The sequence below is a fragment of the Chamaea fasciata genome, unplaced genomic scaffold (genome assembly GCF_029207755.1).
Source record: "Chamaea fasciata isolate MVZ Bird 193981 ecotype frontalis unplaced genomic scaffold, bChaFas1.0.hap1 SCAF_7, whole genome shotgun sequence".
NCBI classification, from domain to species: Eukaryota; Metazoa; Chordata; class Aves; order Passeriformes; family Sylviidae; genus Chamaea; species Chamaea fasciata.
In genome coordinates this window covers 45,322,817-45,344,115 of record NW_027094092.1, presented here as the reverse complement: position 1 = coordinate 45,344,115, position 21,299 = coordinate 45,322,817, and the positions used below count along the sequence as shown (strand labels likewise).

The 21,299-nt window shown below is 36.9% G+C and overlaps 1 protein-coding gene across 2 annotated transcripts in view; it reads left to right on the top strand.

The window, feature by feature from the left end:
- PTPN21 (protein tyrosine phosphatase non-receptor type 21) overlaps nucleotides 1–21,299 on the top strand; it is a 45,497-nt gene that overhangs the window by 11,099 nt on the left and 13,099 nt on the right. Inside the window, exons 3-14 of one of the 2 annotated variants that reach the window (XM_066188628.1) lie at nucleotides 3,313–3,482; nucleotides 6,077–6,174; nucleotides 7,864–7,931; nucleotides 8,376–8,446; nucleotides 9,737–9,824; nucleotides 10,022–10,110; nucleotides 12,476–12,563; nucleotides 13,253–13,332; nucleotides 14,482–14,583; nucleotides 15,125–15,185; nucleotides 15,782–15,866; nucleotides 18,040–19,505. In XM_066188628.1, coding sequence (XP_066044725.1) covers nucleotides 3,313–3,482; nucleotides 6,077–6,174; nucleotides 7,864–7,931; nucleotides 8,376–8,446; nucleotides 9,737–9,824; nucleotides 10,022–10,110; nucleotides 12,476–12,563; nucleotides 13,253–13,332; nucleotides 14,482–14,583; nucleotides 15,125–15,185; nucleotides 15,782–15,866; nucleotides 18,040–19,505 — 2,466 coding nt within the window. The remainder of the gene's footprint in view (nucleotides 1–3,312; nucleotides 3,483–6,076; nucleotides 6,175–7,863; nucleotides 7,932–8,375; nucleotides 8,447–9,736; nucleotides 9,825–10,021; nucleotides 10,111–12,475; nucleotides 12,564–13,252; nucleotides 13,333–14,481; nucleotides 14,584–15,124; nucleotides 15,186–15,781; nucleotides 15,867–18,039; nucleotides 19,506–21,299) is intronic. The other variant, XM_066188629.1, reaches the window with a different exon arrangement.

The following is a 21,299-nucleotide window of genomic DNA, read 5'->3' as shown; positions in this document are numbered from 1 at the left end:
CTCTCAAAACTCACAGGATCAAATTCTGCCCTTGAAGTGAAGTGAAAGGTTTGCATAGAAGTCAGAAGACCAGCTTGGGTCTGTAGTATTTTGCATGGCTTGTTGAAAGATATGCTGGATTCCAGAGGATATTTTAAAATGTGGAAACATTTTTCGTAGTCCATTATGCCAGTAACTGCTCAGTTCTGTGTGTAGGCAAGAAAAAGCGGTCAGTGTTTCAAAGAAATAGATCTACTCAAGTGATCATCATGCCTTAAAAATAGTCTATACATTCAGTTTAAATTCAGGGTGTAGAACCAGGGGTGTTCTACATCAGTGCGTTTGAAACAGTGGCAGTGTTTGTGGTCTCTTTCTCCTCACAGTTGTTATACACATGGGCTTCTATAAGGTTTAAGTACACCAAGGGTGCAAGTGAATTTATTCAAACAATTGCTGTACCTTTTTTGGGGTGTATTTTTAGTTGGTTTACAAATGTGTTTGTGTGATATCATCTATAGAATGATAGAGCTACAGTCTTTCAGCTGTAGCTCTTACCCTTTGCTCTCAGGCTCTGCCATGGCCATTGCCCTTGCCCAGTGTTGTGGTTCCACATTTTAGGTGGCGCTCAGCCCGAGGCGGCTATGGTTGTCCTGTCAGAGGAGTGGGCTGGGTCAGAGCAGAGTGTCAGGATCACAGGTTGACTTTGACTCCTGTGGCTGCGTGCGTGGTGTTAACAGTCTTGTGATGAAAGAGAAATACACCTTGTTACACGCATTCCTTTTTTTACTCAGTCTGCAGGAAGGATTAAGGAGTAGTCAGTCATTCAGTACATTTTATCCTTTTTAACGTGTGATGTTGCAGTGAACGTGGTAGTTCTTTCGTAATAAAGATTCTGTGGTTTCCTACTGTTTGGGATTTTTCCCTCAACATCTTAAGGAATTGAAGATATGGTCTTCCCAATATCCTTGTGGGGTAGTAGTAGTCACCTAATGATTGGGGAATTGAAGAAGAGAAATAAAATGTTATTTAAGGTACCAGCAAACTTTGTGTGCCTGGACTGGGAAGGGAGAAATGTGTTATTTATATTATTTATATTTAGAGCCCTATTTCTTTTATCCTCTTGAAACTCAAAGTATTTATGACTTTCTAAATTTGATTCTTGGGTTTCAGAATTTAGGAGTGATGAGCACACAGTGTCCACCTGAGAAAAATTTGATTTGTAGGATTTGCTTTATAGAGAACTCTGGGGATAGTCTGGTTCTCTACTGTGATTTTTAAATTTTCCCATTCCACACTTTCTGTAGATATCTTCCTCTGTACAGAAAACCCTGCATTTTTCTTCTGTGAACAGTTCTAATTCAATTGATTTTCTGTATTGTAGGCTGTCCTTTTATTAGAGGGCCAGGGCTGTTTTAGAGTTTATAGAAAACATCTCAAGGTTAAATAGGCAGATTTTTCTGAATATATTTATTTTCATATTATGAATACTAATTTGGTGATTACATGGTAGCTAGCACTAATTTTAACTTAAAAGAATTATTTTAAAACCTTGGGGAAAGAAAGCCCCCAAACACCAAACCCCACTAACAATCACTTAGAACTGTGCTTATGCTAATTTAGAGAGGAGCAATGAAGTACATTTTGCCAGTATGCAATGCCAAAGGAACATTATGCCTTAGAACTGGCTCTAATTTCCTACTTTTGCTAATATCCCAGACAAAATGGTTTTATGAAATAGATAGTTTTATTAATTTAATGCTACACCTTGACTTTTGTGCCTCAAATTGCTTGATGGTCTGTGCTGATATGAGGCACTGATTTGGTTGCTGTCCATGAAGTTTGGGATGGGGTATATGGGCCCGTGCTGTGGTTGTTGCACCCACAGTCAGCCTGTCAGAGCTGTAAGGAAAATCTGGAATCCCATGAGAGTGGACTCTTCATCCTGTTTAGACTGTAAACTAAGAAGATGTATGTATAAGAATTTTCAGATGTGTAAATGGATGAGTTTTTGCAGGAATGTACTGAAGTGGCCTTTTTCTACAGACCTGTTGCTCCCCAATGAATTTCAAATCTGTGTTCCACAATACCAAAATGCTAGAGATTTTGAGAAAACGACAGTAAATTTTTTTCCTATGGAGACAACTTTTCTATGACTAGTTCACACAAATTATTGATTTAGAGAAATCATGATAAATATTCCCTTTGCTTTATAAAGCTTCATCCTTAGAAGCTTTATTTTGTGTAACTTAAAAATGTCTGAAAATGTGGAAGGAAAAATACTGGATTAAAGGTGTTGGTATTTCTACCGTTTCTACATACATTAAAGTTTATGTAGCAAGGACTTGGAGAATTTTCATGTAAATATCTACAAACCTAATTGGTAATTTGTAACATTCACTTATCTCTCTCCCCCAATTCAAACACTTCGAATTATGAGATCTAGTTTTGCTATGATAATGACATGAGTGTTTTCCAGTCCACATCTGTTTGCTGGTCCAGAACTGAACGAAATAAGCATGGGGGGAGCAGATTTTAGCCAGTTTAAACATAGTGGAGAAATTTAAATTTTAGTGGGTGACTTTGCAGTATGGATTTAGAACTGTACTGTGGGGCAAGAGATAAACACTCTCATCCAGACTCCTTCTGGGAGAGGATCTAATAAAAATTAGATTGTGTTGCTCAGGATGCTGTCCAGTGGGATTTTGACCTTCCAAGGGTGGCATCCCTCAGCCTTTCCGAGTGGTCTGTTCCAGTGCATACTGTACGTTGTGTTTTGGCTTGGTCAGGAATTGCCCACTGAGGCAAGATATCTTCCTGCTCTGCTGTATCTGGTCATTTTCCTGCTCATGCTGTGAGCCAGCATATGCTTTAATGAGCTCAGCTTTGACTGAGCAGCTGTCCTGTGCTCTTTTGTCCTTCAGCATCCCATGTGAGCCTGCCTACTAGTTGCCCAGAGAAGCCATGCTTTGCTCTACTGATGTCCCATGTCATTTTCCATTTGCCTTCCCCACTTCCCTTAGATTTCACACATGAGTGCCTACTACTAGCATCTGTGAATTGCCACATCAGAGTTATGAGGTATGAAATGTTTCCAAATAAAGAGTAGTTCTGGTACAGTTTTAGGTGGGGGACCTTATGTACCTGAGTTGGTTATCTGGATGTAATGTCTGCTTTTTATGGTAAATGTCTCTACAGTTCCCTGAAGTTTTCAATAACCAATAGCCTTACTCAGCATTTAAAAACATTTATTTCTATATAGCAAAACTTTCATACAATATATTTTATGCAATATCACAATAACTTTTTTTAATCATTGAAATATCTCTTTTTCAGATTACATATTTCAGTCTCTGGTATTATAATAAGCAGAATCAACGCAGATGGGTTGATCTGGACAAGCCTCTGAAAAAACAGCTGGACAAATATGCCTTGGAGCCAACTGTGTATTTTGGAGTAGTGTTCTATGTGCCTACTGTTTCTCAGCTTCAGCAGGAGATTACCAGGTAAACCTCTTAGTATAAACTTCTATGTGTTTATAAATTCGCTCTCAGCATTCTGAATTGTATCATTTATTTAAAAATTTTCTGCTTTCCACTCCCTTTATAGAAATGAAAACTATTTTAGCTAGAATTTATTTTCAAACTCTATGCTAATTTATCTTTGGAATAATTTAAATATGTGATAAACTAAGCAAGCAACTAAATTTTCGTGACCTTAGGAATCTGCTCAAACCTGTTTTAAATAGTAGGCATACCTGCATGGTCAGACTTTTAATTTTTTCAGTCTCTTCATGTTTGACTTTTTAATTTGTTGTTGTTGTTTTTGGGTTTTTTTGTTTGTTGTTTTGAAGATCCTGTTGTTTTCATGGACATCTATCCTGCACAAAGCACTTGCAGATTTTATGAAGCTATGCTTTCTTTGTTTTGCTTTCAGTACTTTCTGTTCTTTTAGTACAGCTCTTTGGCAAGCTACAGGCTGCACTTCGGGTTGTGATTTTTTTTTTTTTTTTGTGTATCACTGAGCCATAAGTATGGATGTTAGTTCTGGTATTATGTGTATGTTTCTACTGTGAAACTGGGGAACATCACATAATTGTTTCTGATTGCAGGGGGAAAAGTAAAATTGAGCATTTAATATGTACTAGCCTGTTATTCCTATGGGCCTCTACATTGGCTTCTAATGGCTTAATGGGTATAGTTCTGATTTAATAATTATTTTTAATTGGCAATTGGGTACAAAACCCGTAGTTGAATTACAAACACATATTGTTATTTCAAGAATGTGTGCTTGTTTTAACTGCTAAAAGCTTAAGGTTGGCCCTGCTTTGAGTGGGAAGTTGAAGCAGATGATCACTCAGAGATCCTTTTCATCTTAATTTATTCTGTGGTTACATGAAACTGTCTCTGTTCCTAAAATACCCTGCCAGACACCTTTTCTGCTAATTGTAATGTGAAAGCTTTTCAGGGTACAGACCTCTTGGTGCAGACACTGGTGCTGTTGTGTACTGCTTTACAGTTTGACAGCTTTACTTTTTGGTTTTATGTGTAATTTATGAAAGATTTTTTTTTTTTTGAAAACTTTTAAGTTTTGTGCTATTTCTTGGCAGTTTTAGTGACTTAAAAATCTGTGGTTCAGATTCTGTGTTGGTGTAGTAGAATACATTAGAGTAAGATAAATAGCATGGTATTGCATTGGAAAGCTAAATTTCCCGAAAAACCTTGAATAGTCCTCTCTGGCATTTATTTAAAGAATATAGTGTTTATGCAGGAGCTTTAACAAAAATTTGGCCATGTGCTGCCTGGTAGAAAGTAGGAATTGATGTGCCAACCTTATGCTTGTGTCTTAGAGGATGGTACTTACTTCGCTAGTAAGAGTCTGGGTTAATTTCAGTAATCTGTGGGATTTTTCATGCCTGTCCAATATAAATAAGATTAAACATGTTCAAGAAAATGATATGTTTAATGTACACCAGGAAGTGAAAACGCTATAGACAAAAAGAGATGTGCTCTGTTAAGATTGTGTTGAGATTTTTCATCTATATGTTTACTCTTAATAGCAGTTCTATGGAAAGAGCTTACTTTCTGCTTCTTGATTGGGAAGACTCATTCCCAAAATGCCTTGGGCTTTTTATTTTCCTTTTTTTTTAAGGCCTGGGTTTAGTCCCAGCTGTTCTTGTGAGTGTTGTATAGGGATGTTATGTACTGCCATATGATATAGTGGGTTTTTGTAGTTGGATCCCAAAGAGTCTAAATAATATTTATAAATTATCACTGTATTTAACAGGGCAGTAAACAGTGATGGAAGAGAGCTGTGCATTAACATGAATAAAATCTATGTGGAGTTTCCCTGACCTTTCTAATCACTGAATGAATTACAGCACATACTTGCATGTTCTCAGTATTAATACCTTACTTCACTAGAGTTAACATACAATATGAGGAAGAACTTTTTAAAACTAGACTTTTAGAAGACAAATTTCCTCCTTGGCCAAGTCTGTGTAGCTGTAATGGCAATTTTGAGGCGTTTCGGGCTCCAGATAGAAAGTTCTGTGGGTGGCTGATAGGGGCAGAAAAATTCAGGCAAATAGTGGCTCAGACTGTGGACAAACAGTACAGCTATTTGTATGAGAGATAATGCAGGAAAAGCATATATTAAAAGAAAAAAAAAAGGTGCCATGAAAGTGAGAACAAAATATAGTCAGAAGTTGTAATGCAGAAATGAAGATCACTACTGGGACTGAGGGAATGTACATTGTTAGATCTATTGGAAGAGAATGCAGCAACCCAGCAGCAGTTTACTGGACATTGTAAAGAGACAATAACAACAATTTTAAGGAAGCAAGAGGGAAAAAAAAAAGTGTCTGGTAGTAGATAGAAGTTGTGGAGGTTCTTTAAGATCACTGATTCTAGAATGATATGGGAAAGTTAAGGGAGGCAGGAGTTTTTAAAGGTCTTGAACTAGTGGGTCCAAATGATGAGGAAGACTACCCTCAACTCAAACTGGGGAATGCAGAGAGGAATAGGAAATTCAGGCATAGTTTTCTACTCTCTCTTAAAAATTAAGAAGCCCGTGTTAACTTTTTTTCCCCCCCCTGTAGGTATCAGTATTACTTGCAATTAAAGAAAGATATCTTGGAGGGCAACATTCCTTGCACACTGGAACAAGCAATACATCTGGCTGGTTTGGCAGTTCAGGGTGAGTAAGAAATTGTGCCAACTAGCTAATGATGTGTTAGAAACTTAGGTGATACAATTTCTATTGCTTGTTTTCAATTTGTCACTCAAGAGACCCAACTCAGTAAGTTATGAAAGGGGCTTGCCCCTTAGGACTTCATCATATGGGCTGAGGAGAGGAACAGTGGGATCAGTGGTCCTGAGCTTGCTTCTCAGAGGTGTACCTGAGCATCTGACATGTTTCAGGAGCTGGATTTGAATTAGACATTGGAGTTCCTTTGGGGGCAAAGGCTTCAGTTGTCTGCCTACATCAACAGATCCTTCCTTCTATTTCTGTTAATGAGGACACTTTATTCTGACATTTCTTCATAAATAAGCCACTTTGAATGTACTTGTGTTTCCACTTTTTATCCAGAATTTCCTATCATGTAAGATTATTTCAAGTTAGTGTGCAAGACTGGTAACAGTTCTTGTGTTCAAACACTCCTGAAAACACATTTCTATGATACCTCTATGAAAAAGGCAGCTTTATTTCTGCTAGCTAGAGTCAGATGGGATGGAGTATATACCAATCCTGAGTCTGCCTGCGCTGATCATGGTCGGTGTTCCTTGCAACGTGCTTGTCTGATACAAAATCTCTCAAAACTTTGTAATGGCAACAGCTGTGTGTAGTGTGTTTGCATATTGGTACTTGTATATAATTCACAGTGAATGCCATTTCAGTACATTTAACAGCAATTGTAAAACTGCCAAAATTGAACAGGACTAAAAATCACTGGCAGTATATACAACCAAAGAGTTTTTTTTTTGTTGTTGTTTGTTTTTTTTTTTTTTTTTTTTTACTTTCTTAGTTATATATATTGGTTTTATCACAATAAAGATGATGATTATGTTTTTTTTGAAAATGTGGAGTAGGATAAATTGTATTATGCTACCAGTTGAGTAGGATAAATGGTATTATGCCTTGTTTATATAACAGTGAATCTGTTTAATCCAAGCCTGATTTTAATGGTCTTCAACTGAAAAAATCTTGCTGTGATATTTCCATGTCTTTTGACAGTGTAAATGTCTCTCTGCTCAGTGAGTTGTTTATAGAAATCTTTCAATATAACTCTCTTTCCAGATGGAAAATATGAATCCTTTTAGCTTTCACCTTCCTTTTTTATTCCTGTATAAGAGATGAACTGTATGTGTTGATAATACAATGAAAAAAACAACTGAAAAAAAGCACAGGGTCTAAATTAATGTGCTCCAATGACTGAAGTAGCTTATACCAATTACTAATGTTAACTGGTGAATGAACAGAAGCAGTGCTTGCTGTTTCAGGTCAACTGGTTTCAAGATTGGTCTGTATTCAAAATCAGTACAATAGGTTAATTCTAAACACTGATTTATCTCAAGAGCTGTATTTGTGTAATGTGTCAGAAGTGTTTCTCTTTCATACAAATAACTTCTGTATTAAGTGTTTTATCATTTCTTCTTCTCAACCCACAAGGAGTGTTACCAATTTTTCTGAAGAAGTCAAAAAGATGGGGATTTTTTTAACCTTTTCTCTTTATAAACATTATTGATTAGTTTGTTCCGTTGTTTTGCTTTCAGATTGTAGTTCAATAGGATAGAGGTTTATTACTTGAAAATCCCACTGCAATTAATTGGGTTTTGAATAATTTTGTTTTAAGTGTTTGAATCCAAGATTTTTTTCATTTTATAGCGGATTTTGGAGACTATGATCAGTACGAATCTCAGGAGTTTCTACAAAGATTTGCTTTGTTTCCAGTGGTGAGTACTTTCTTTAAATTGGCACATTAAAATTATTAAATTGACAAATTTAAATACTTCTTAAAATTGGTAGATGCAAATCATTTTTAGGAGGCCTCCATGATCTGTCTATCTCACTGCTCCCTAGGCTGTCAATTTTAGTAAAGGTCGTCTTTGAGATTGGAGTGAGAGATGACACTTACATTACATAGAAACAAAGATGTAGTAAGGTCTTTTCAATTTTATTGTATATTACGCTGAAAAGAAGGTTGAGGTATGAATGGGAAAGTGAGCTAAACTACTTCAAAACAGTGTTTGTGCTTTTGGGGTTTATTTGTGCATATTACAGCATCTAAACTCCAAGACTAGACTCAGGGGTTGATTTGCATGTGTAAAGAAACTATAACAATTTGATTTTGTATAATTTTTTTGTATTTCATTCCACAAATGCTATTTTACCTTAAGGGTTGGCTACAAGAAGAAAAAATATTGGAAGAAGCAACACAGAAAGTTGCCTTGCTACATCAGAAGTACAGGTAACATGTCTTAAGCTCTTCAGTGCTTGATTTTAGTCTTCAGTTACTTCTGTAGCTCAGAAAGTTGTGACTCTTGAAATCTGGACTGATTTCACTTCCCATTTAAATTAGTTTTTTCTCTAAAAGAGTTTTAGCTGAATGAAAATGAAAGAGAGGCCAGAATATGTAGTAAAATAAATTAGAGGATTCAGCTTGAAAAGAAAACAGGACACAATTAAATAGTGTGACTTCACCTGTATACTGTTTCTGACTCTCGTTCATGTGAAGTTCAGACCTCGGTAAGGATGTTTCCTAATAAACAACATTGGGAGGTATTAGGGGCAGGAGAAATGTAGAGACAGTAACTGCCAGAATGCTTATGATCTTAGGTAGAAGGGAGCTAAGGTGCAGCAGTCCAGGACAAAGGAAAGTCAAGTTCTCTTTATCAGTTCATTAGTGAAAAACGTTTGTAACTATGTGAGTAATACTGAATACTTTTCCCTGTGTTGTTTTAAAACAACAGTTTGAAAATTGCAGCGTCACTTACCTTTAAAATGCACTTGTAACAAGATTGAATGGTTCAGGTTCATCAAAGAACACCTAATCTTCATGATATTGGGAAAAAGTGAAGAAATTGAAAGATTTATTATTGAAAAAGTATTGAGAGATGTAAAAATATGCATGACAGGATTTTTCAGGTAGAAATAATGTCTTTTATGAGGTAACTGAGATATTTTAGTGGGTAGGTAAACACCAGCTTTTAAGCCCTGTGATACTACTGCAAGTCTGTGAGAAAACTGTCAGTTGGTCTAATTATAAAGAATTCTACCTTTACCTACAGATCTTGTCCTCATGTTTTCAAAGTACTATAGTGAAATAGTCAGCATTTAGAAGAAGAAACTGTCTTTTCTGAAATGTAAAATGCCAGACTTCATATTTCCCCTCTAGCAGTACAGAGGACACTCATGTCTTGAACATGCGCGCCTCTGATCAAGTGAGGAAATGTGGAGACAGTGCTGGATTTGATCAAGAATGTGATAACTGTCTGCCATTAGTAGAGATGGTAATTTTAACTGGTCTTTGTTGCCATTTACCCCTAAAGATGCCAGAGAGAAAGAAGTTACTAGAATCTAAGTGATTTGGCTGAGCCAAATATATCAGCTAAATTTGTACAGATAGAAACAGCAGGATTTGATGGTTGCCTGGTATCCTGGGGATTCTTTTCAAGCTTTGGCAGTGTCATTCAGAGTAAAACAAAGATGATTTTTTTTTCTTATTGGCAGTATTAGTTGATTGTTGTTTTATTTGTAGAGGCCTTACTCCTCCTGATGCAGAAATGTTATATATGCAAGAAGTGGAAAGAATGGAGGGCTATGGTGAAGAGACCTATCCTGCAAAGGTAAATGGCATTTTGATCTTTGATTTCCCTTTTCTCCCTGTTTAGAGTGGTTACTTCCTGCCAAAAGTAAATAAAGCCCAAATGCCAAACCGCCTGGAATTTTCTCCTCCAGAATTATAAAAGCAGCTGTTTCTTACGTAACTTTGCTTTCGAAGACTTTTTTCTGTACTTGCATAATTTTTGGCAACTTTTTACAGGACAGCCAAGGAAGTGACATATTCATTGGAGCATGTCTTGATGGTATCTTTGTGAAACACAAAAATGGTCGTCCTCCTGTTGTATTTAGGTTAGTATTGTTCATAAAATACCTTAATGAACTTCACATTTTAAGTGTGTTCCTCACAAGTATCAATGACTCTTAATATGCTGTGTATTTATGCATTTGGTAAACCTGACTGTTGTCTCGTAGTCTTCATGCTACAGTGAATACTTCAGCCAGTGGGAATTTGTCAATGTATCAACTGCAAAAGGAATCTCTTTAAGACAGATTAATTCTTAGGCACTAATATTTAATATACAGTTGCATTGCAAAACATTACTGAATCAAAAAGGAGTAATTCTCTACGCACAGGGCATCTTAAATCCTGAGATTGTCACATCAATTCACACAGAAATATTCACTTTGAAATTGTCCAGGAGTTCCTTTCATATGTTATAAATGTATGTGTAGAGTTACAGAGTAACATTTGTTTTATTATTTTGGATTCATACATGGTTTTAGTTTATTATTGAATTATAAATTATGGACAGAGCTCTCACTTAGCTAAATACTTAAAATTCAGTCTTCATGTGAAATGGCTTCCCACTGACTTTAAGAGGGGTTGCTTGGGGATCTTGCAGCAGAATTCAGCATAATTTTTTTTAAAAAAATTTTGAGATATTTTATATAATGAGTCTTGGAAATTTAGTTTTTACTAAAGCAAGAAAGGGTTTATTCTTAGTGAACTTTAACCTTCTACAATTGAATTTTTGAATGAATATGAACAGAAATCTTGAAATATTATGGTCCAACAGTTACTGGAACTTCACTACTGGTAAATTTCTGGGATTAGAGAAAGTAGCCAACTGTGCCTCTTTCTTTTAGTAGTTTTGTTTAACAGAATTTGGAAATTCACTACTGTTAAATGTTCCTTCAGAAAAATTTCTGTCTCTGTTGTGATAGGAGAGCTGTTGCTGACCTCTTTTTAATTGTCTGGAGTTGCCAAAGTGCTCTGCTCTGCTTTCCTACAGCATTAAACAACAGCTGTACTTACCAAACACACAGGGGAGGAATAAAGTTTTGTCCACGCATTTCACATAAATTCTCAAAGAATTGTGGATGCAGTGTCTGTAAACATAGGAAAAAAGTTTCACATTGGGAAGCATCAGAAAGTATTTATATTCCAATTTCAGGATCCAGTTTTCTGCTCTTTTGCTTATTTGTTGTATGACTATGGGCAATTGCATCATGGATAGCAATATCATGTTATTTGGGTCCAAAAAAGCATAGAAAAATGACCCGTTAGTATAATTTACAAAGCCTGGGTTATGCTTGAGATTGGCTCAGGTAATTTCATGGTTGTGCCCACTAAGGCTTATGAACCAAGGCCCTAAATTTGTGGGATTTTTGTTCTGCCTCAGAATGGAGATATTAATGTTTCTCTATCTCATATATATAAGGCAATAGTGATGGAAAATGCTAACAGACACCTCTATGTAATGACAATGGGAGTCATAAAAACACCTTTAGAGAGAGCCCTTTATGCAGGTCATGCTTTTTCCATGTGTTTGTGTACTGCAGAATATTCTTTAAATAAATCTATGATACAGGCTTTATTTACACTAACAAAATACTAATGGTTCAAGATAAATTTGCACTTAAAAAGAAGATGAATAAATATATTTTATGCGATCTATTTTTTTTTTCTTCTGTGAATGTGCAAGAGTTCTAGAAAATATGCATAATAACACCTTAAAGGCTTTGTTTAGTGTAGGTTTAATTTTTTTTTCCTGGAATGTGTGGTTTGCTTTCAAGCAGTTGGGACATTATAATCTACTGATGACTAAATTGGTCTAAATTTGATTTTTCTTTTTAAAGAACACTTGAAAGTATTTCAAATGGAAGACAAGTAATAATCTTACTGTACACGTTGTACAGTATGCTATGGAAGTGATGGCCTACAACTTGTTCAAATAGATTAATGAACCGTTTTACAGAATCATAAAATGGTTTTTCACAGAATCATAGACTTGTAGCATACCCTGTCTTGAGAGGGACCTATCAGGACCATCGAGTCCAGCTCCTGGCTCTGCACAGGGCCATCCCCAAGAGTCACACCATGTATCTGAGAGCATTGTCCAAATGCTTCTTGAATTCTGTCAGGCTTGGGGCTGTGACACTTCCCTGGGGAGTCTGTTCAGTGCCCAACCACCCTCTGGGTGAAACACTCTCATGATATCCAACCTAAACCTCCCCTGACTCAGCTTCAGCCCATTCCCTTGGGTCCTGTCACTGGTCGCAGGATGGAAGAGATCAGTGTCTGCCCCTCCTCTTTGCCTCATGAGGATGTTCTTTATCCACATTCTTGATGGTGGTTCTGGTTTGCAGTCACATTTTTTGTGGTTTGAAAATCAGAGCTTTTCCAGTCATATCCTGTCCCTTTTGTCTGCAGGTGGCATGATATTGCCAACATGTCCCACAATAAATCCTTTTTCGCATTAGAATTGGCAAACAAAGAGGAGACAATTCAGTTCCAAACTGTGAGTACATTTTTTTTTCACTAAGTCATCAGTAAATAAAAACAAATTAAAACTGATAATTTAACTCAAAGGTTTAAACTTACTATCTATGTATTTAGCAGCTTTGAACTGTATGAATGAGTCAAATGTAATAACATTGTCTTTGGTAAGCTTTCTATGGGAAGGCATTAAAAATTGGACATTTTATGTTGAGTACATTGAAGTGTTTGGTTATGTGGTCATTAAAATTTTCATCCATTCCAGTAAAATTTCTAGTGTGCTTTTTGACTTGAATCAGTGGCAATTAAAGATAAATATAGCTTTAGAGCTTTGCTGGAATGGGCCATGGCATTCCTTGCAGAATTAATTTTATTCAGCATCTACCAGTTGCTTTTGTCAAAAGGCAGCTGTTGACAATCTTATAGCAGTCTTAACTATAAATTGTGTTGGTATAACAGATGATAAGTGTCTTGAGCAAAAGGCTTCTGCTTTCAAATTTCATAAGTCTACAAAAATTGTTAGGCTAAAGTGTATATTTGGGTCTGCAAAGTAGAGTTTTGGGGAAAACCTTGTGACATTAATGAAGTTACATTAAAATTAAATGGGTCAATGGTAATTTAACCTTAAAAATTTCAGTGGCTTGTCTGAAAGCAAGTGAAGGGTATGAATGTTCAACTTAATGCAAATGTTGGGTTTTGTTTTTTTGGCAGGAAGATATGGAAACAGCAAAATATGTGTGGAGGATGTGTGTGGCTAGACACAAATTTTACAGACTAAATAAATGCAGCCTGTAAGTAAAATTCCTTAGCAGTGTGCCCTTGGTGCCCTTGCAGCTTCCATTGGGAAGTGAAAATTTCCATTTCCTCTGTGAAGTCTTTACTGTCCTTTTTAGATGGTAGTAATTAATGACATGGGTTCATTTTCTTAATCTTTTTTGAGAAAATACCACCAGTTTTTGAAATACATCCTGCTTTATAACAGAGGACAATATTAAGTGCTGTAGTCTTACCATTAGTAATAATGTTTGGCCTTTTCTTCTGGATCACTGTGCTGTGAGAGACTTCAGTTGCTTTGGGGTCTAATATTGCTGGTGCTGCTGGAACCACCAGGGTTTTGGCCTGTGTTTGGGTGAGCTGCTCTGAAAGGACACTAGAGGCTTTAAAAGGGCGGCCAGTGTATGTGAAGCACTCCTGAAATGTGCTGGATTGACAGCTAAGAGATATGTGGTTCTTTAGCCATCCATGGAATCTGAATAGCTCAAGTAGCACCAGTGCAAAGTAAATTGAATACGATTCATCAAATTAAATTTAAATGGGCTGGTCTCCAACTTGGAAATCAATGGCTGGAATTTGAGCTATTTTACTGGAACAGTTTTGCTTCAGTTAAGTTTCTTCAGTCAAAGAATAGAGAATTAGACACAGTGAATAGTCTGTCATTGGAAATGCATGATTCCCATATGTTTCACTCCTCTTCGCACATGGGAAGATAGATGTTTGATATCTGCTGAGGCCAGTGGAAAGATAATCAAGTATTTTGTGCCACAGGTGACTCATTAGTGTGTTTAATGCTAACTTATTTGAGAAGTAAGATAAATTTGAAATAGATTAAACTTCATACCTCAAAGCTTGTAAACCTGTCTGTCTTCTGAGAGTGGTAAGAATCATTGGTAGAAGTAGTGCATTCATGGGACTTGTGCATTTCTTTCTGAATAACATCAGATCTGTAGCTCTGTATTGAGTGTCAACCTCTGGGATTACTTATTGTAATTGTTTCACCACAGTGTGGTTTTAGATGAGGTTAAGTTCTCAAAAAAACTTTCCTGAGTATCTCTACTCTTAAGATTTCTTGTCATCTGGTCCTGCAGCTGAAAACCATCTTATGCATGCCTGTATAAACTTCAGGTTTTTTTTTTCTAAATCTGTAAATACCTTGTCTTTAGAGACTCCTTGGACTCTCCACCTGAGGAGGGCTCTCAGAAATCTTCCCTCATTCTTTCCCTTCCACGCTTTCCAATCCTTTCTCGTCCTTCACTTCCCAAAGGGTGAGCTTAAGAACATCTTTCTCACTAAAAAACAGCAGTTCCTGCATTTGTGTCATGCTGTCTTTTGACCTGTCTTGCTATGAGATGCAGAGCACAGGTGTAGTGTAGGGTGGGGGGGAAAGGAGCTTAAGACTTCTGAACTTTGTCCTGGAGCCAGTCCAACAAATTATGAAAATTCATTACCATTAGCATCAATGTAAGAACATACAAATGCTAATGCAGTATAGTAATGCTTTCCAGTTCCTGTAACATCTGTAACATTACAGTCCCCATACAGTTTTATGTCTGACTTGTAGAACAGGCAACTTATAGAACAGGAGATTAACTGGGGTATTTTGATCTTGGGTTTTTGATTTTTGCTTAGTGGTGGTGGCTAATGCACAGAGCTCTTTCCTTTTGAGACTCTTGTGGAAGACTAATACAGGCTTGGCTCCTGGAAATGTAGAGTGATTTTTAATTGAACTTGGAAGTGCTTTCTGATGTTTGAAATAGGTCTTGCTATTGTTAAAAATAATTTCTTACCAATAAATTTCTTCTGTAGACAAACTCAGCCTGTGGCAGTGAATCCTGTTAGAAGACGATCTTCATCCAGGATGTCCATGGTAAGGAAAGCAAATACCTTTAGGTTTGCATTTTTATGTATTTCAATTGACTCTGAATCAAATATTAGTTCCCTTCAGTGAAATGAAATGAGCAGTGAAAAAGATGAATCTAGTATGTGAGGAACTGTTTCTGACTTGTAGGAAGAGCTGCTATGTAATATCTAAATTGTGAACTTAAAACAATTGCAATGAAAAATATTTTAAACACTTCTGTTTTCAGTTTGAATATTGTCTCTAGGAGACTCTCTTAGATGTCAGTTGCCAAGATACAGTCTTGGGTTAGTGGAGTGTGATTTCAAGGTTTTTTTCCTATTTTTTAATTTTTTTTTTTTTGTGACCTCAAAGGAGAAACTTACATTGCAGACTTAGAGAAATAGTTTAAGACTAAGGCTTTGTATGTGTTTATTTGAAATATTATACACATTATAATATAATATATAATGTGTAGTATTACTATGTGTATAGTATTATATATAATATGTATAATATTGTACATGTATATAATGGTATACATTATGTATTAAAAAACCTTCCAATAATTATTTTTAAAATGAATAATCAGTTTTTAAGTAACAGTGAGATGTTTGCTTTGTTAGCCCAAGCCTCAGCCTTATATGATGCCTCCACCACCTCAGCTGCATTACAATGGTCATTATAGTGAACCATATGCATCTTCCCAAGGTAAGTTCATTAAATCCATGGCCACATTACACAGTTTTATAAGGTAAAAACTATAATTTATATGTGTAGCTACTTTAGCTATAGCTGAGTAAATTGATAGGTGAACATGGGGTCGGTTTGTACTAGAACAGTCATGGAAGTGCTTGCCTACTCTAAACACGTAGGCTAATGTGAAGTACAGTCATGGAATCACAGAATTGTTAGGTTGAAAAGGACCTTTAGGATGGTCAAGTCCAACCGTCAACACAGCACTGTCAACTCTATCACTTAAGCCATGTCCGCATGTGCCACATGTTAAGTACCTTCAGGGATGGTGACTCCACCACTTCCCTAGACAAGCCTGTTCCAATGCTTCACCACTCTTTCCAAGAAGAAATTTCCTAATATCCAATCTAAACGTCCCCTGGTGCAACTTCAGGCTATTCCCTCTTGTCCTGCTGCTTGCTACCTGGGAGGACACGAACACACCTCACTGCAGCCTTCTTTCAGATAGCTGTAGAGAGCAGTAAGATTCTCCCTGAGCCTCTTTTTCTCCAGGCTAAACAACCCCAGTTTCCTCCACTGTTCTTCCTCCATATCCTCTGCTATGGGAGATAAGCAATTCTAGTTCATATACAGCAATTGTAGACTGAGATGTCTTGTGTGAGTTTAAGCTGACTATCACTTTTTTTGCTTCATGTATCAAACTGGTATGTTATGGCATTGTGAGATCCTTGTCAATATCGATCTTAATAGCTGCAAAGAGATTGCCCCAAGACAATTCACACAACTAAAAAATTTAAAAAAAATTAAACTCAGAATGCAGGAAGAGAACATTTGTCTAAGTTTGCTAGACTACACGGTGTTGAGGAATTCAAAGGCTGAAAAAGTTTGCTGGTAATGGACTTGGTATATATGTGATTGAAACAAAGAATGAAAAAAACCCAAGCAAACCCTAACTAAAATTGTCAAGCAATGTAGACTCCTTATCTTAGAGTTTACAGCAGAGTCATGGCGCTTACTCTCATTATTTTGATTGTTACACATTGAGTCTTTAATTAACAAAGTTGCTGCCCTGAAGGGCTGAATCTAATCTTTTGCAAAGTCTCCTCAAGTTTGATAGGAACTTTCCAGACGTACAGATCTGCTGGATAAATAGTACTCTAAAAAGCCAGCTCACTGGGAAGGGAATAAGCACATTTTCTATCAAAACAGAGTTACACAGGTCTGAATGAAATACAGGTATTCAGCTACATTCAGAAGGTAACTGAATTCTTTGCAGTTTAGTGTTGTTGGGTACTTGCTAATACAAGTATTCTATTTTTGAACATTTTTTTCATAAAACAAATTTTGATTGTCAGCAAATTCATTAACATAAATGTGGAAATTATGTTGGCAAACCCAAACAGTTAAATCATGAAAGTGTCTACAGCAATGACCAAATTGTTATCCTCTGGAGACTGGCAAATTGTGCATCCAATGAAGTAGTAATTAAAATAATTAAATATGTCTTGGATGTATAAACTGTTACACCATTTTCTTTACAGTCTAGGTATATATATATATGGGTGTGTGTGTGTGTGAAAGATATATGGTGGTAGTTTAAACTGCCTCCAAGATTTCTGGAGAAAAGTTAATTCGATTGTTTTTTTGAGGTCTTGTGGTGCTATATCTACATACATCCTGAAGAAGTAGAAGAGGGAAGAGCAAGGGTTTTTGTTTGCTTGTTATGCAACTGTTTTTAGGGTTTTTGTGGTATTTTTGTTTTGCTTTGTTTTTTTGTTTTTTCTTTCTTTCTTTCTTTGCTCTTTAAACTGATTACATTAGTGCAAATCCTAGTGTAGACATTCATTTTTGCAGCGGTGTGGTTTGATTGATATGGACTTTGTTTGTCTTGGACTGAAAATTAGGAAACCTATCCTAAACAGAAGAAAGTAATTCGTAAATAGTATTTTCTCATAGGGATTTGCATGATTGAAATAAATATGATATGTTATTCTGGCATATATACTTTGGGTATCAACAACAGAAAAGCTGGTATTTTGGTTTGGGTTTTTTTCCTTCCCATTTCAATACATAGCTAAGAATAACTGAGGTTTTGAAAATCTCAAGCATTGCCTTAGCTACATCTTAATGGAGGATAACTTTGTTTGATATCCTGGACATAAAGATTATTCTTAAACTTTACTTTCAGATAACCTCTTTGTGAGCAATCAGAATGGATACTACTGTCACTCTCAGACTAGCTTGGATAGAGCCCCTCATGACTACAGTGGTCGGATCCGCAATGGGAGTGTCTATAGCGCACACAGCACAAACTCCTTGAACAATCCACAACATTACTTGCAGCCATCCCCCATGTCCTCTAATCCAAGCATTACTGGAAGTGATGTCCTCAGAACTGATTATGTCCCATCACACAGACACAGTGCACTAATTCCACCTTCTTACCGTCCCACACCAGACTATGAGACTGTGATGAGACAGCTCAACAGGGGGATGGTGCACACAGACAGGCAGAGTCATTCAATGAGAAATCTTAACATCAGCAACTCATATGCTTACAGCAGGCCTGATGCCTTAGTTTACAGTCAGCCTGAAATTCGAGAGCATGCCCACTTTGCTGCCCCACAGTCTAACCATTATCCATTTAACCTGAACTACAGCTTCCATAGCCAATCCCCCTATCCCTATCCTGCTGAAAAGCGCCCAGTGGTTGGGGCAGTGAGTGTGCCTGAGTTGACAAATGTGCAGCTCCAGTCTCAGGATTACCCAGCACCAAATATAATGAAGACTCAAGTCTATCGACCACCTCCCCCATACCCGTACCCGAGACCTGCAAACAGTACTCCAGACCTTTCACGACACATCTACATCAGCAGCAGCAATCCAGACCTTATCACAAGGCGAGTGCACCATTCTGTCCAGACATTTCAGGAAGACAGTCTGCCTGTGGCACATTCTCTTCAGGAGGTCAGTGAACCTCTGACATCGGCACGCCATGCTCAGCTGCAGAAAAGGAACAGTATTGAAATTGCAGGCTTGACTCCCAGCTTTGAAGGAATAAGAATTAAAGAGAGGACCATGTCAGCTTCTGCAGCAGATGTGGCTCTTCCAAGAGTTATCTCAGAAGGGTCACAGCCCAACATTCTGATGGAGAGAACAAAGCAAAAAGAAGGTGAGCAAGAGGAATGCATGAACTGTGATCACAAGAAAACCCTTTCAGATGCCACTATGCTGATTCACAGTAGTGAGGAAGAAGAAGAATTTGAAGAAGAGAATAAGGCCAGTACAAGTCTTTCTCCTCTCACTGAAGATCAAACCCAACTTTCATCTGTTGTGGGAGGTTATTCTCGTGATTCAGTACTAAACTACCCTTATAGCTCTGTTGCTTCATCTGCTGGCCCTTTGCATATTCTTGAGCCTAAATTACATATCACAGAGGCAGAAAAGAGAATGAAAGATATAAGCCCTGTTCATTTACTAGTAGAAAGCCAGGTACAGAGAAGAGGGGAAGGACTGCTTACTCCATCTATGTCAGAATCTGATCTTACAACATCAGGGAGATACAGAGTAAGGAAAGATTCAGTAAAGAAGAGACCTGTGTCCGATCTTTTGTCTGGGAAGAAGAATATTGTGGAAGGCCTTCCCCCTCTAGGTGTAAGTGGATACTATTTGTCTTGTTTCGGGTTGTCTGTAGCAGTTTATTGTTGTTTTTGTTTGAGGTTTGGGGTTCTTCTAATCAGCCTGGGATGCTTTTAAAACATATGAATTAAAAACTACCTTAAGCTTGACCTTTATATGTCTATTTCTGGTTAACTTTGCTTAGCTGTCTTTTATCCCCTTCTCTGCCATGCCTGAGTTCTGCTTATTTAGTCCACCCACACAAATCCAGCTGTGCAGACTCCATCCATCTAAAAAGCTAACCTGTCTAGAAACTTCAGAAGGAGCTAATTTAAAATCAGTTCTAGATCCCTATTCTGCCCTACTTCTTATCTGGAGCAGAAGCAACTCTTTCCATTCAACTTTCTCATCTTCCTCTCACTGAAAACTGATATATAGCCAAAATGTTTACTTTTTAAAAAATTTGTTTGCCTGCTTCTTCTGACCTAAGAGGGAACCTGACACCTTAAGGAATAAATCCTTTCCTTGCATTCTCTTCTTTACTTCATGCCTTGCCTTTTTCATATCCATTCCCTTTTGCCTTCTCTTCAAGCTGTTTTTATTCCACTGAGGGTATTTCTTGCTTGCCATATCTCTTTCTCCTACTCCAATCTTAGGACACTGTAAATAGTGAAAAACTGCAAGTTTCACCCTTCCTGTAATTCCCACCTCACAGAAACATCAAGGACTGCTCAACTTCACTGGCACTCCTTTGCTCCCATTTTGGCTTAAGCTTTTGTTCAGTTTTATGTAGTTTGTGGCAGATTTCAGGTGCTAATAGAGGAAGACCATTTTTTTATTATTATTATTTTGCCTTTTAAAATCGATTGATACCTGATTTAGTGTCAAATAGTTTTCTGCACAGATTGAACTGCAGGGGAGCTGCTATGTAACTTGTACTGTTGTGGTAACAGCAGATACTGCAAAAACTAACCTTATGCAAAAGCTATGTATTGAAATAGTTATTCTGCTCACAAGTATTTGTCTGTCAGATGTGCTAGACATGGAGCTGAACACAATGAAATGAACCTCTATCAGCTTAAATTCATTTTACAATTGTGTATGTTTATCTACATCTTCTTTCTTCTGTTTTCTTAATATGAATATAGGGGAAAGAAAGGGATACCTTCCTCCTTGTGTTCACATTTAGATAGTTACTCAGTTTTTGTTCTCCAAAAGATACATTTTCAGACAGTAATGTGTCTACCAAAATCATACCTTGCTTTTCCTTTTGACAGTTACGTAGTTATGACATGTTCCTGTCAACCTTTGAATGAAATTAATATTAAAACTTTTTCATTAAAAGCGTTCGTAGCAGTTTCTAGTTCAGAAACATTTAAGAGTGTTGCATAATACAGAACATTACCTTTCTGTATTCATAATTGAGATGAATATCCTAGTTACAAAGCTGGCCCCTTGCTTTGAAAAGCTACCAATACTTTCACATTTTGCTTTTCAATGGACTTTCATTGTTGTGTTTGTGTTCACTTCACTTTTAAATGTAGTCTCATCCTCTTAGCTTTGTCTTCCTATTTCTTACCACCATTTAACTTTTGAAAGCATTGATTATCGTTCAAGCGGCATATGTGCTCATATTTTCAGTGTATTTTTGTTAATAATTAAACTTAGTAATGGCAGGAATGATGAAGTTTCCTCTTATCCTTTTTAAAAGAATAATTTGAATTGATTCTCTCATAGAAATTCCCCTTTGATATTTTTCCTCAAATCATGGATGGTAATTCTGTAATTTAGGTTCATGGCCCGGTCCAGGACTCAAATCTGTCTGCAATT